The 16,545-nt window shown below is 34.9% G+C and overlaps 1 protein-coding gene across 10 annotated transcripts in view; it reads left to right on the top strand.

The window, feature by feature from the left end:
• The window catches only part of LOC116171529 (cyclic nucleotide-gated channel rod photoreceptor subunit alpha), a 249,034-nt gene that overhangs the window by 208,410 nt on the left and 24,079 nt on the right, over window positions 1-16,545 (top strand). For 9 of the 10 annotated variants that reach the window (XR_004145462.1, XM_031488411.1, XM_031488413.1 and 6 more), the window contains 2 exons: window positions 10,470-10,763; window positions 11,046-11,195. Coding sequence is in view for 9 of the 10 variants with exons in the window: in XM_031488411.1 (XP_031344271.1) it covers window positions 10,470-10,763; window positions 11,046-11,195 (444 nt within the window). In the remaining variant the exon portion in view is untranslated. The remainder of the gene's footprint in view (window positions 1-10,469; window positions 10,764-11,045; window positions 11,196-16,545) is intronic. The other variant, XM_031488415.1, reaches the window with a different exon arrangement.

Here is a 16,545-nt window from a genome sequence, read left to right on the forward strand (position 1 = left end):
CACAACGGAAGCAGAAACTATTTGTTTTACTTATGTAGTCACATTAATAAGTCAGAGTTTTCGCAAGTTTAACTTATTCATTTCGAATTTTCTCTGCAAATGTTAATTTATTGCTTTAATTTCCAGGACTCTTAATATATAGGACAATTATCGTATTTTTCGGTTTCGGTTAAAAAGAAAAATGCCGTAGAAGCTGTTAGATTATGTAATAGTCCTGGATGCCCCGGATTTGTACGACGTTTTTTAATCATTAATCGACTCCCTCGATGCAAGAATACGCTCTCAACTTCCAACCAGGAAAATGGAGACCATCTTTAAGAAACACTAGATTCAAACTTCCTTTAATATTCCTCTGCTTCAATTAATAGTATAAGGACCCTTGATCTTAAATAAACAAACGTACAACAGTTCTTCTAAATATCCTGCAGTCAAGAATACGTTTGATAATACAATCAGATCGGAACGGCCTCCGTATAACGATACCTCTGGAAATGCACCTTGTGACCTTACGACAGCAAACAAAAATTCCTTCGGTGAATGGATACGTACATACGTTGCAAGCAGGCCTTTTTATTAACGTTAAAGGTTTCGAGACTTCCGAAATACATTACAAAACAAAGCGGTATTGAAATTAAACGACGCAGCAGAAAAGAGTATTTCATTCGCACCACGGTTTTAAGAATTCCATTCCATTCCACAAACATCCTTGTTCAGGATAGCCATAACCGGGTTAAAAGTCACCACGCGATTTCTTATCTATCTTCTACACAGGATGACTATAAATTCAAACCTAAATAACTGCATATTAGATAGCAGTTGCTAATTTTCTACTACTTTAAAATTGCACTCACATTTTTAGTAAGCCAATTTACACTCTGTGCAGTATGTGTACTATACCGATATGGGAATTTTATATCAGAAAAGTTTATATAGAGTTTAATGGGAAAACTAAAGTAATTAAAAGAGTACCAGTTTTTAATGGTCCACACTTTCATCTTATAAGAAAGAAATATAAACTTTTATGTTTCAATTTGAGAAAATGAAACGGATCTGCGAGAAGTACTTATTCAAAGGAATTCAATCAATAGTGATTAATTGGAGATCGGTGCAAGAATTTTACCGCGCCGAAGGAAATTTTCTTAATAGAATTAAATAAACATTAAATACTTATAGGTACTTAATTTCTGGATTTTAATATTTACACACGGAAAGGTGTCGATTTCGAGTATTTTGTCACAAGGTGCGCAAACGAAATTAATTTACTTTGCAAAAGAAATTAAAGAGAGGAAACGGCTTTTACCTCTTCGCTCATCAATTCTACTGGCAAGGGAGACACTCGTCCATATTTCCTCGCACTGATACGCATTTACATAATAAAGTATCTCCTCAAATTCTCAGCTTATAAAATTCGATACGTCCTGGGAATACTATGCGATTCAATTTGCTTAAATTTGTTTAATAAACAAACGCACAATCAAATGAGGCCAAAATACGTCGAGAGGTAAACAATTTTGGCATGCAACAGGTCGTCGAATTTGAATAATTAAATCGTTATTTTTCGAATTTCGTATTCAAATCAATTAGGCGACCGAATAATGGTATAAATAAATAACGCAACGAGAAAAATACACATGTTTTCAACCAGGGTAGGCAACGATTCCTGAAAATCAGAATCGGTACGGTTCACCGTTGCAAAAATGGCTTGAGTTTGTTGCAAAAATGAGAGGAGAGAAAATGTACTCTGGTTGTTAAAGAAAGACAAAATAATCGTGGCCACAACAGTTGACTTTTCCTTAGTACTGATAAGTCCCCTTCAGTTGTTCAAAAATGTTTTTTATTATACCTGAATTGCACCTTTAGCCATATCAATGATTGTGGGTGTTTTGAAAAAGTTAGTCAGTTTTTGTCATATGAAAAGTCACATATAAAAATCGGTTATTAAGAAAATTTATGAAGTTGTTAATACGTTCTCTAATTTGAACAATAGCAAATAGAATCAGTTAGATCTGTTTCCAACACTTAGGGCTCTAAGAATCAAGGCCAGACGAATCCCATGGAGAGCCCCAAAAAAATCGTCCATTAATTATAGTGGCACAGATCTAAATAGTATACTTACATCTGGAATGATGAACGTTTTGATATACTACTATGCCTAATAATTAATGTATATAGAAAGGAGGAAGGGTAGTTTAATTCAACTAAAAAATAAATAGCAAGCTGCTACATTTACGCGTCTAAGAAGTTTGACGGGAACTCCTAAGATTCTACGTTAACCCCGCTTGTGCTCTTGGGGTTGTCAATAATATTAAATGATTAGTCCAGCTAGGGTCATTCAGTGGCCAATTGATTAACTACAGATGCCGAGAGGTTTCTAATTAAATTAATTACGGAGGTAACGACAAAACTTTCTCGTCAGGTTAAGCTTCCTACGTTTCCCCTTGCTGCACGTAATACGGAACGGAATAATTTTGTACAATTTTTGTACACTGTTTAAAAGTCAATTAAATGAAAACCCTTCTCAATTTCCAATGAACGTGAACACATTATTTGCATAGGAGGTACGACGTCCAAGTAAACTCATCATGTATAGGGAGTGTGGAATTTTAAATGAGTGCTGTACATACGAATAACGTCCATAAGCGTTATTCATAGTCATAGCGGAGGAACTGTAACGGTTGCATAAAGTAAATTTTATTCTCTACGGCACTGGTAACAATTTTACTGTAACAATTAATTTTTTATAATAAAACATTAAATCCACGGCTAGCTCAGTAATAATTAAACTTTTAATGACTCTTACCTTACAACAAGTTGGTTCTTTGTTTCCCCTTATAATCTGAAAATCAAAACCTGATGCTCTGTTTCGATCACTCTAAACTAAATACTCATGCAAATTGGATTGTTTGAATGTATTAACGAAAATATCGTTCCAACTCCACTTTTCTTTACATTTTCCTTCATGCAACAAATAGAAAATCAAATTTCACTTCCTGTCGCTTGATCACCTTACAAATCTAATTCTTTATCTAGGTTTTTACTATGTGTACACACACCTGGTACATTTTCCTAATCAAAAGATTGATATACCTCTGGGTGCCAAATAAAATTTAACCCACACAAAGTAATGGATCAATGAACTTAAAATTCCACTTCACAATTAATTTGGGTCCGTTTACCATTCATAAAAATATACTTACACATTTGAAATTCAACAAATATCTTAAATTTATCGATGTGTTTAAACGTTCTACAAGTTACAGTCGATTTTCTCCTTTTGAAAGGTAGCGGCAATTCGAAAAATTGGATGGTGGACGCCTTGTACAATACATTTGAACCTTTGGTATCGCCAAGTTGAGTACTCGTTGAAATTTGAGAGATGGTTGACGACTCAAATTAGGAGTGTATCTTTCATCGAGCTGTTTTCTTTAAATTTCAAGATGGGGGTATACTTTTGTGAATGATAAGGGCATTGGACAAGGTTTTTTTTTTGCAGAATTTCTGAAACATATTTAACATTCAGGGTTTCCGATAGTAAAATCCTTAATGCATTGGATGATCTCGAGAAGTTTACTCTCTTATATGAAGTAATCAAACGGAATAAACTAGTTAAAACGTACACAGAAGGCTAAAGAAAGGATAATTTTATACGCGAGAGATGATCAATTCGCTTGGTAGCACTTGCAATTCCGTAAGTGATGTAATTTTCGTTTTTCGTCTCTTATTACCAACAACCGTAATAAATTTAATCTGACACCATTCCGCTTCGGAAGAGTTAATTTTAAAGGATTAACAACGAGCAATTAATAATCTCAGAAAATAACAAAGCCGAATGCGACGGTTATCCTGTCGTTTATAATAAAAATCAATGGCACCCCTATTGTAAGTTCTATGGTACTTGAACAGTAACGCGCTCGGGCAGTTTTTCATTTTGTGTATCAAAATAATATTTCCGTCTTAATGCCTATTAGACAATAAAAATGTAGCCATAGTAAAATTCGGAGTGCGACCCATAAATCTTTTAAGCCGTCATCGTGACGGATATTTGGCTGAATTTTACGAGGCAATAAAAGTGTACTAAATGAATAACTTAGGTCGGTAATGGTAGGTTTTCCAGTACACATTGTGTGCCCTAATAGTTGCTTGTTATTAGGCACTAAACGGGACCGGACCATCAATTTATTGCCAGTAGTTGAGTTACTGACAGCGCAGAAAACGCGCATACAAATGAAAAGCAAATAGCTTTTTCGAGTGATGTTTTATTATAACGTTTTAAACTTTCAAACACACGTTACGAATTTACTGGTAATTATTTAAACAATAGTCAACAGTCACAAAGCAATTAACAGACTTTATAGTCATTCATAAATGTCATTTATTTAGCTTCAGTGCATGTATTATTATTTATACCGCATCCTAGGCGTACTAGCAGCTCATGATCATAAAAACTGACTTTTCGCTGTTCATGGATTAGATTATATTCACAAAAGTTCCTTCTGGCTCGACATTTTAGATAATTTGGTGATTCGTGTTCGAATTCTCTCGAACATTACGTTTCCCGTTTGACACGACACCATGGCGCCATTAAGTGACAATATTTATAAATCAACAAACTTATTTTTCACAAAATGCACGACACATATCTGTCCACGTTTGAATAAATCGTTTCAATAATGCATAAGTTGCAAACGGATTGGAGCTGCCTTAGCAATTAAGCCCCAGTTGCACCAACAAAATGAAGCCTTGCTTAAAGTTAAGTCGAACTTAAAATCTATGGCAACGATTATTAAGACAATGGTTGCTATAGTATTTAAGTTATGCTTCACTTTAAGGGATACGGTGCAATTCGCCCTAAATGTTTAGCGGACATTGTTATGTGGGTGTTTTCCTTAAGTACTAACTAAGGAAATTAAATTTAATCATGTTCCTTTCTTCACATGTACTTCCAAAAAGGGGCTACGACAACCAGCCTTTGAATGTTTGGTTTTTTGTTGATATAGAAATTAAATCTCCCCTTTGAATGTTATTGTTGGGGACATTTTATTTTCTGATAAACACGGAAAATACCAATATTGCTCAGTGTCTTAATTTGTGATACATGAATACACCATAAACCAATAACAAACGCTGGAATAAAAGAAAATACGAATAAAATCGCATACGATTTTCAGAAGGGGAATTTTTGACACTCAGCTCGCATTCGAAAAGGCGACGTTTAATCCGGCTCATATTCAATAGCACTGATCCTTGAACTCGGAGAAATCGATTGGAGAAGGTTGTCTCTTTTCGTTCTCGAGTTAGACGAGAAACAGACGGAGGGACAAAACCATCACAAAAGGCTAAAATTGTTTGGTATTTTTAATTTTTTCTATATTGCAGCGGCGCCTTTCTTTTTAAGCACCACGGTTACAAGGAGGTTGGTCCTCCCTTCCTTGAAATGAACTTTAAAATTGACTGCCATACGGCTAGCCCTTAATATAAATTTTAAGGTGACGTACTTACTGAAAATTCTCCTTTTTTATGTTTATGAAAATTGATTTCGAAACCTGTTTTTCCAAAAACACCAAATTACAATGTAGCTTTGACTACATTGACACCAAAATGAATAATGAAGCAAATCCAGTTTACATTCCTTTGGTTAACTTTACTTAAAATTCAAATATCAAAAAAGGTAACATTTTTATATAAAAAAAATTCTTATAAATATTCATATTGAACTCATTTACCGAGAGAGATTTTCTGTCTTAAAATTAAAGTCAACGAATTAATTAATGAAAATATATTTATTCATTTATTTATTCATTTATTTTTACATAAATAAAATAATGATACCTCACAAAAAATACGGTGAAAATTTTACGTGACAGTAATTCGCCTAACCAATTGCTCAAATGTTTTATCTTTTTTTACACAACAACCTTTTTGTTTAACCTGGATAATATAAAAAACCGACACGTTACGGTCGCTATAAAATCTTTTTTTTTAAGCTCGAACTTTAACACAAAACTATTAATTTTTTGGTATAGTGACTGCGCGAGTGGTTTAAAAGCGAATGCCTTCTCCAAATCTCCGGGACCATCTCTTCCTCTATAGAATTTAAATACGAAGAAAAAACGGGTCCATTCTGAACAAGGACGTGCACACATATTCTCCAATACCCAAGAACTACAAAACTTTCTTGTGTTAGTCAATATTAGCAAAGAAATATACAAGCAATACTAGCATATACTAATTAAAGAATGTTTACTACGGACGAGTGGGATCCATGGCGTTTGGTCAGTGTGATAGTAAGTCGCGAATGTCAATGATATTATTTACTTATGGGTTATTGAGGATCACTGTACAAAACAATTTTCGTGTACAACACCTTTGAAAAGTGTCCTTTTTCACTTATTAACTACAAATTCATGAAAAACAGTAAGTAAAAAGTAGGTAGGGAAAAATAATTGTAAAAAAAGATTAACGTTGCTAATTAGGATTCGTAGTAATAATAATCGGTCTTAAACGCACGTATTGAAAAAAGATCAACATTCATCAAAGTAAAGATCACGATCTTGTGTGGTGGAAATTTCTCCTATGACGGTGATACAATAAAAGAATTCGAAACTTTAAAAAACCTTGGAAGTTAACCTGCGAAAAAACTTCATCCAGAAGACAACGCTCTTTGTCAAATTCGTAGAAAAAAATTTATCCTACTGAAAGATCCATTCTGCAGTCCGTATCATTTCACGAAGCATTATTGTTAGCCAAGAATAACCGCCCCTAACCTGTTTTATGTCGACATCGTCATCTTGTAATGAGGTACCCTTATTTTATTTATGTAGAATTACGGGTTGCATATCTTTAAAACAAAATCGTCGTAAATGATATGTGACACAGTTAAAAAAGTCTCAAGTAAAATTTGAATATGAATGTTCTTAAAGGCAATTTAAAGCCGTTGGAATTGCAAATATTTTGATGATGAACTCTTTAACATGGGAATTTTAAAGCTGATTAGTTTTTCATTTACTTTAATTTCAACATAGAAAAGCTCCAAGGGAATGAGTTCAATATTTCGTCGTCAAAACGTTTTGAAAGGGTCTTTTTTCCCTTATTAACTGAAAATTCATGAAAAAAACTAGTTGTGCAAATACCTATCACATTTTTGCCATACTTTTACCTTTTTTTTAACGACCGATGGTTGCTAAAGGTTTAAGCTTGTGAATGAAGTTAAATTTGATAACAAATTATTATCAGTGTGTGATAAAAGTGAAAGATATATATTTTATATGGGGGATTTTTAAGAACTTCTTCCCTAAATAACGGCGAAAGTATAGGAATTAGCTAAATAATTTTTGTTTCATGCAAATGTCGGAACATTATATATTTGAATGAATGTTATTTCAACCAAAACTGTATACCCAGAAGGAAGATATTGTAGAAAAAAATTTCCACTTTTTGAATGTAAACGCCACCTTAACTCTGTGTACCTACTCTATTGGCACACTGGGAAAATAAAATTGACCGCAAATAGAGATCTTACAATTTTTCTACTGTTATTGGTGGAAGATTAAAAAGCGTAAGTAAAACGTTCGACAAATTAAGGTTGCCCAGTTTAGTTGCATTGAACGGTTAACTTCGGAAAGCGTTTCTTTAAACTGAAAATCTCGCAGCTGTCATCCAATTCCCCGCTTTTATTTGACTTGAGAAAATGCACCAAGTTTCCCAGAGCGTCATTTTCCATTGTGCGCATTTTTCATGCATCGCTGTGGGGATTACGACTTTAGTTGGATTCGAGGAAAGTCGCTAGATTTAAGAACATTAAAATAAAATGTAGAGATGTGCTTTGTAAAGTATGACAACATTAATTTTATTGCTTTTGGTTACGGTTTCAATTTGACTGGATGATATATATATTTCGTTTTTATTAAATTAGATGGTTTTGTATTACGTTTTAGCTTATAATAACTTGGTATCAACAGTTATTTGTCTAGTAATTTCGACACTGAACGGCATCGTATATTATAAATCATAAATAACTAATTTAACATGGTAAGAAAATAAGAAAACTAACCGCTGAACTATTAAAAAACGAGTAATAGCTATACGGAACAAACTCCTCAGGGGGATCTAAAAAAAAGCGGCAGAGTGCCTCAGTTTGACCCTACGGGGTCATTAGATTTGATCCATTTTCAATTGTCGTTGTAATGCCTCACTATAGGATAGCCCGGTTTGATCCTACTGCTTCCTATAGTACAACTAGCAGCAGAATGAAATCTAATGCATGTGAGCTGCCTTATAAACCCCTGTTCGACGTGGGTGGAAACGTCGCCGTGTTGATTTTGTTGACATCGCACCGTGTTGTTTCCACTGCTAATTGTGGTGTGAGGCGTATCAGCTACCTAATTATCAAAGTGCTTTATGCTGTGTATTATTGGGGTTGTTCATTTTGTTTATTTATTTGTGTTTAATTAGTAGTAATACTGATTCCATGCCGGTTTTCCACATTTTATACTCAATTAGTTATAAATTAATCAAAACCGTCTTTCGAAAACCCCTCTCGTCAGATTGAATAATTAGGTGTTTTCGTGAAAACGTAATAGAAAACTTACTCTGTGGTATATCATTTAATTTGAAAAAGGTCAATTGAAGTGTCCCAAAGCACAAATTCACAAAAAAAATTGTATACCATTCTGGCGTTCAATGAAGAACAACATCAAACCAAATTCAAATTTCAGTTTCTCTAATAAATAATCGCAAGTAGAAAAATTAAGTTTCATTAAATTCCAGCTTCGAATTGTCACAGTTGCATAAACACGTCGTCCGTTTCCATGGAAATAATGGTCATTTACATCCACTGACCTACGTTTTCCGCGATATCCTCACAGGATTCGTTCTATCAGGCAGGCACGTCGCACAAACCGAAAGGCTAAATTGTACTATACAAGCAAATAAGGTAAAAGGAAGAAACAGAAAATGTCAAGTGGCTGTCGAGATGAAATCTGTATTTTTGCAGGTCTACCGTCATCTTATAATAAAATAGTCGATCCATGCTTGTTATTAGGTTGTAGGATTAGAAAAGTTGTTATAAAATAATGGCGAATCGGCCTTTCTAATATTACATCATATTAAATAATCTGATATTGATGTGTTTCCCTTTTAGCTGATTGTCGTCCTGCGCTTAAATTCAGCACACGATGTAATTGAGATTTTACAACCTTACCGCTATTTTAACCGCTTTTCCCCCTTTTTTTATCTTATTTACTTATGGTATTCACAGAATCGCATTCGTAGCAAGCAAAGAAATATGTAATAAAGGTGTTGTGAATGCTCTAAACGTTCAGTGTTTTTACTTTTGATGTTTATATGTACCTAAAGCAAATAAAATAGCTCATTTCTCACAAGCTTCTTTACATAATTCATTGTTGTACTTATGTAACATACATACAAGAGTTGCTCTGTTGCGAATTTTAAACGTAGGTAACTAATCGCACTCGTCTCAGAATATGTAATGCCGCAGAAGCTCCTATTTATACATAACCCATCCACCCTCCTTGCATAAACTCCATAGCAAGTGGTATTCCACTGTCTGCTGTTTGGAAAAAGTATTTTTCATGATAGCACTTTTACTTTCCTTATAGAAACTGCTGTGCCCGTTCTGATGCTGTTAGGTCGCTCAAGTCGACCATTTGGTTGAAGAAAGTGGAGTTTTACTTTTGAAAAGCGTCAAGATTTCTGATTGAGATAAATTAAAAAAATTCGTTGACTGAAGAGATTCGCTGGCGTTTTATACTTTCTGCTACTTCTGCTGCTTGTTGTTGTGTCATCGACATTAGTGACTTTTCAATATTTTTATAGCCCCAAAAAGGGCATTTCACTTTCAAAAATTTTAAAAAAATTAATGTAGTCCACTACAAAAATGTGTAAAATCTCCCAAAAAATCATCGCTTCACGCCATATAAAACCCTCCCCCAAGCATTCGACCAAAAACTGTTAAAAGTCACTCTTCTTACGGAGACGTAGGAAACTTTACTTTTCGCTTTCATATCCCCGTTCCTCATTATGCTATTTCGAAACTCTAATCTTTTCGGTGCGGTTGCGGTTATACACGTACAACAAAATTGTCGCTATCATACAGTCAAGACTTCATGGATGAGCCGTACAGGTTTGTTCAGTCTAGTTAGTATTCTCGACACGCTCTTCGTGATATCAGTCACGTGACCATCCATTCTTCGCTTTGTTCACCTTAACGCAAACCGATGGCGAGGATTGCAAATATAAACGGGAGCGTTAGCTTCTTTTAAAACTTTTAAAGGGGTGGTGCATATTAAATTACTAAGCTGATTGGCTGCACACGTCTGACGAAATCCAACAGAGCGATTCTTGTATACATTTGCATTTATAAATTTAAGAATGAACACGTAAATTCTTTGATTTAATTTCTTCCACGTTACATGCTTACATTTTCTATAATATTGTGCATCTTGTTACAGCGAAATTGGATGGTGTTAAAACATACATGAGGATGAGAAGGGTTCCAAATCATTTACAAGTAAAAGTAATAAAATGGTTTGATTATTTATGGTTAACTCAAAAGTGTTCAGACGAAGAACGAGCAGTCTCATGTCTTCCAGATAAATTAAAGGCCGAAATTGCCATCAACGTTCATTTAGATACATTAAAGCGAGTGGAAATCTTTCAGAATACGGAAGCTGGATTCCTTTGCGAGCTCGTCTTGAGGCTACGACCTGTCCTTTTTTCTCCTGGAGATTATATATGTCGCAAAGGTAAGTGTGCGTGCTGTAGGAGGTTACAAGTGGTTTTGATTCGAATTTGTATTATAAAGCATGTTGGGGAACTAGCTGGTTTGGCTAACCGCACCTGAAATGGCGGTGGCATTTTGCCGTATAACCCAAGTTTGATATTTAGATTATAGCTTCGCCCGTTACAACTTAATAGATTCAAAGTTGTGCGGTTTGACGCAATACTTCTTAGCGTTAGTTGTAGCCAAACTATTGGAAGTTGAGCACCGAGGGTGTACGTACTTTGTAATGCCAAGTTTGTTTCAGGGGAAGTCGGGAAGGAGATGTACATAGTTAATCGCGGTAGATTGCAGGTTGTCGCGGACAATGGAAGAACTGTCCTCGCTACTTTAAAGGCTGGCAGTTACTTTGGAGAAATATCCATTTTGAACATGGGCACGGCAGGTAATGATTTTGGTAAATATCGTTTAATAAGCGGTTTCCCCCTTTGTATGTGTATAATAATATTTCACTTTACTCTACTTTCACCAGCACGGCGACCTCCGTTAGCATAACTCAAATTTGTTACCCGATAAATTTGGCACAAACTTTCTATGTACTAAGATGGAAAGAGAGAGTGAGAAGGAACTGACTAACACACGTACACAGTGTACTACCTACGTGTATTTAATTTACATAAATTTATTACACGAACTGACCCTAAACTATTGCCTACTTTATATTCCCAATTTAATAATTTGGTAAATTCCCAACTTGACAGCAATCACCTAATAGGCACTTTAAATACGCTGGTATTGATCAAAGTTATTAAACTCGCTGTATTTCTTTAAAGATTATAAAGCAACGCATTTCAATAAGGCTTATCGGAAACTTTTTAAAACTGTTTTCCATTCAAGAGAGTTCCCATTTTCATCAATTTACATATTTTATAATCCATCAAAGCTTACGTAGAGATTCAGGGTAAAAATCAATATTTTGTAAAATAAAATTAACAACAAAAGCGCATTTCTATTTCGTTTGAAATTCAGTTCAGAAGGTGCTATCTAAATGATTGTCGATCTTTTTGAGTTAGTTCAAAGGAGAATTCTGAATGGAATGCAGCAGGAGTCTACAATATGCAACCTTACCCCCTGGATACCTCTGAATATTGCTCTGATGTCTAACTTGTTACTCCATTTGAAATTGTTTTCTGTCTGTATTTATAACTAGTTGTCAGGTAAACTCCTGACTTGACTTACTGCAATTACCTTTGGTCATAGTACAACATTTAGAAAATGCTCTCTAGCGCCTTTATTTTGCCCGAAGCATAAAGTGTAGAAACCTTTTTTGTAGATCTCATTTTTCACTCTGATTCTTACTTTTAGAGAAAAATGCAAATTTAGAAAAATAAAATAAATAGTTTAACTTTTCAATTCAAAAATTCTCAAAAACAAAGGAAAAATTGTAATAAACTTTTTTGTAGTTTTTTAAGCCATTTTGGTCAGTGTATGCGAAAAAAATTAAACCATTTTTTTAAGCATTTATGGCCGAATCGGCCTTAAGGATTAGACGATATGATAATTGACCGCACCGTGAGCGAATCGTGACGTGACCGATAATGTAGATCGGCCTTTAGCATGATCAACTCAGAAACAATAATTAAACATAGGGTTATCAAGCATATTTTAAATAGAACTCTCTGAATATTGTTGCGCAAAAATTCTTGATGACAAATTTTTTAACGCACAACCTGTATTAATAAACCCTCGCGAAGTATAGCGCGAGCATCCGTTTTATATCAAAGTTCTGCAGTGTCTCACCAAACAAATTTTGGTCGTGATGATGTAAACTGGTTAATTGCGGCTTGCGGCCAATGAAATATATGTCATCTCTACCTATTCATTTTCAATGGATTTTTCTGCAATTGCTTCTGGCGTCCAGATTGCGGCGATCGGGTGCAAATTCAGTCTTTTTTAATAGCAATATAGTATTACAGTTAGCTTATCATGAGATAAAGTCAAAGTGGAAATTTTTGCATCAGCAGATTTTGAATGGACCTTAAAACCATCTGTGATTTGTAGTACAAAAGACACTAACACATCGCCTTTTTGATGGTAATTCTCCATCTGTGGGTGTGAAAGATTTACTCCGTAATTAAGGAGGGGATTATTCAGAGTTGAAAAATTTAACAGATTGAGCTCTCTCAGCAATCGAAGAGAACTCACGAGATTTTAATTAAAAGGGAATTTAGATTTTCGGTGTGAAAAAATTCAAAGTAAATTTCCAGTTACAACCAAAAGCCCATTGTAATCAAGTTTGGTGCAATACATATTAGCAGAATAATTTATTATCGGTGGGTTTCCAAATGCATTCCTGGAGGCAGACATCTGATAACATTTGTATTAGAACTATTATCCGCCTGTACCTAGAAGTTAAGAAAAGCAAACTCGAGTTCGACGAGAAACAGACGAACAGACGGACAAAACCTTCACATAACGGGAATTTTTTCTTTCGAAATTCTTGCAATATAACCCCACAGCGGTTCATCTTACGAAAGTGCTTAAGGTGGTAGGTCATCTTCCTGCGATATGGCTGCGTCTTGGGTTTGCGCTTTCTCAATTTCGCAGAATTTCGCCAACGCGGCCTCGTCCGTAATGGACACGGGGCTTTGCATGGGCATTACCTTCTTCTCTGGCGACTTTTGTTTCTCCTGAACCCATCTAAGTCACTTCTGCCTCCTTCTTTGACTCGTAGATATACGATAGTGCATCGAAACAGCTATTTTCCTCTCGTGATCCTTTCTCGCAGACCGCTATCGTGATTTGGTAGCTGCGTCCTTTGCAGTTTCGTAATGGACCTCTAAAATATCGGGTAATTCGCTGCTTACCACGATATCGTTTTGTTAGTCTTGGATGTCGTTCCAGAGCTGGGGAATCACCGTCTTTTTAACGTTCCTCATCCAATTCGGCCCGTATGTTCTGGATAGGTTTCGTAAGCCAATCAAGTCTTATTTGCCGTCTACGGAAGTCGTCGCCGTCCAAGTGTTGTTACCGTTTTTGACGATATGTTCGCCATTGAGCGTGCTTTTGTTCCCAACGCTGTCCCCTTGGACATCAAAGCTGTTTCCCCTTGGCTTGCCTCCATTTGGGATGTTGCCTCATTTGGAGTGGCATTGTCTGAACGTTGTGAGCTCGAAGCGGAACACTTGTGGTCAGGCGTCACTAATTCGTTAAAGGTATTCTTCCGCACCACACTATACGCTTATACCGCGATCTTTATTTCAAATCACACTAATTTTTCTTGTTACATAAGAGGCATGTTTTTTAAGTGGCACACAAGATTCAGGAATCCAATGCCTTTACAGATAATAGTGTTGACATCGAACAACTGATTGGCCTTTTAATAAACCGGGGATTCTCAGAGCCGATGAAAACCAGGGTTTTTTTTCTAATTCTAATGGATTCATAAATAATAAAACTCATGTAATACAAACGGCTTCCATTTACCCATTGATTGATACATTTAACAAATCAAATTCAATGGTCCCTGAGAACTGTTAGCTTCAATCACATCCTTATAGAGACAGCATTTCGGAAATTAATACTGGAACTTGTAGTAGATCGTTAACAACGGATATTGACTTCTATGATTTCTCTAGGGAATCGTTGCTCTCTGGGCAAATTTTTATCGGATGTTAACTTTTATGTTTATAAATTGCAGGCACGCATAGTATTCTTTCTACTACAGCATGTGAACGATTGTTTCTTCGCGATGAAATAACTTGATACCGGAAGTTATAATAATATTCCTTTGTGGCACCGGTACGTTTAATTGATTTCTCCTGGACCGCGTATTGTAATTTGTGCGACAGAAATGCGTTTAATCCCCGTTACAGTTTTTATTTTTCCTAACTCACTAATGTGGCTTTATACAGGGCCTTCGACAATAAGAATTTATTACCAAAAAAAATTACATGTAATGTTTCTTAATCAACATGAACTGTTCAAAATGACTACCCCCCGCTCGGATCCAAGAATCCAATCTTCTCCTCATCGACTCACGAACTCTTTCAAAAACACCAGGATCGTTTCTGATTGCGTTACACCCAACAATTATCCGATTTCTCAAATCAAATCAAACCGCTCTATCAAAAACCATTGAAGGACAAAATATCCTTAGAATGGTCCAAGGAATAGCCCTTTACATTTTTGCCGCATGTTTAATAAACACTCTGTATACAAAACCCTAAAATTAATGTTGCAGGACTATACCGGAAACTACCGTTACACTGTTTACAATTTTTTCTGCGTCATAAACTAATGTTCGTTTATTTTAAACAGCGTAGCAAAATTCATTTTTATTTTCCTAACTTATAGAAATGCACGTCTATTTTGCATTAATCTTATAGATTTTTTTGTCTCATTTTGATAATCTAAATTTTATAAGCTTCGGATCACAACTTAGTTTATTTATTAAAACAAGTACGTTGTATTTCCGGTAAGTGAGTAATTTTCGTTTTATTGTTGAATATTTTAAACTCAGCGCAGAATAATAGCTCAATAAATCATTCACTTGAAGAAAGTCAAAATTTTATTTTTGATCACGACTGTTACGCCCCCTAGTACTCATTTTACACATTAAAAAATAATTTCCAGTAACTTCTCTGGGCCACTTACATCATTTTTTACCCGTAAGCTCTATATCTACTAGTTTCTAGGATGTGGCCGATTGCCTGAATGACCACTTGATGCAAGTTTTTCAAAAACACTGCCCTTCAGAAAAATGCGTACTTTTCGATCATGGTATAATTTATTTTTTCCAATACCGACCGATCTGAATCAATTTCGAAATTAATATGCTTTTTATTATTAAAAAAACTGTGAAAAAGTAAGGTAGGCTATTTACGGTGTTATAGTTACGCTCCTTTGTTTATAACTGTCAACAAAAATTAAAAATTTTCCATCTCCATAAAACCATACCTATAAACCCTTTTAAAAATATGGAAGAAGAAAGTGACGAAGCATATGAAGGCACCTCTTTCATCCCCTAAGATATCACTTACTTGCTGATAAAGGTTTGTTTGTTTAAAACATTGAATGCTAATGTTTGTGCTTGCAGATTGTGACAATTGCAGGAGGAATTGTTAAAAATGAACGCAATTAGTATTTGGCATTATATAAGAAGAGCTGGGTGTGCTTTTTAGGGCCCTTTATAGATTGTGCTTTTAATATTACCTATATTCTGAAAATATAGAAATTTCGGAATTCTGAATGTTTTACAAGAATACAAAAATGAGGGATTAAAATTTTTTTAATCCCTAGGGATTAAAATTACCTATTAATGCACAAAAATTAGGGATTAAATTTAATAAAAACGTGTCGGTATTGGAAAAAATAGTATAAGTAACACTGGATTAAACTAGTTTTTTGTTCCCTCAAGAATTTTAAATCTCTCGGCAAGCCTCGGGCTTTAAACTATTCTTTCAGGAACAAAAACTCTTTTTATTCCTTGTTACTTAATATACTATTAAAATTGATGGCTCCTAGTCACTGAAATATTGAGGACAGTGAAACACTTGTGGCGGTATAGCATCAGACACCTAACGCAACGCAAATCAAACCCCCAGTTCTCAAAAAAGTATATTGCTAATACTGGTAGGAAATTAATGGGGATTGGTGAAAACCAGTCCCCTTTTGAGATATAAGTATTACAATTGTATTATTTTACATCTCAATAAATGATATTATTATTATTATTAAATAGAGGCATACCAGAATTTCAAAAACGAATTCGAATGTTTAAATATCAACACTCAAAAAATGTTAGG

This window comes from Photinus pyralis, unplaced genomic scaffold, assembly GCF_008802855.1.
Source record: "Photinus pyralis isolate 1611_PpyrPB1 unplaced genomic scaffold, Ppyr1.3 Ppyr1.4_LG5, whole genome shotgun sequence".
Lineage (NCBI taxonomy): Eukaryota > Metazoa > Arthropoda > Insecta > Coleoptera > Lampyridae > Photinus > Photinus pyralis.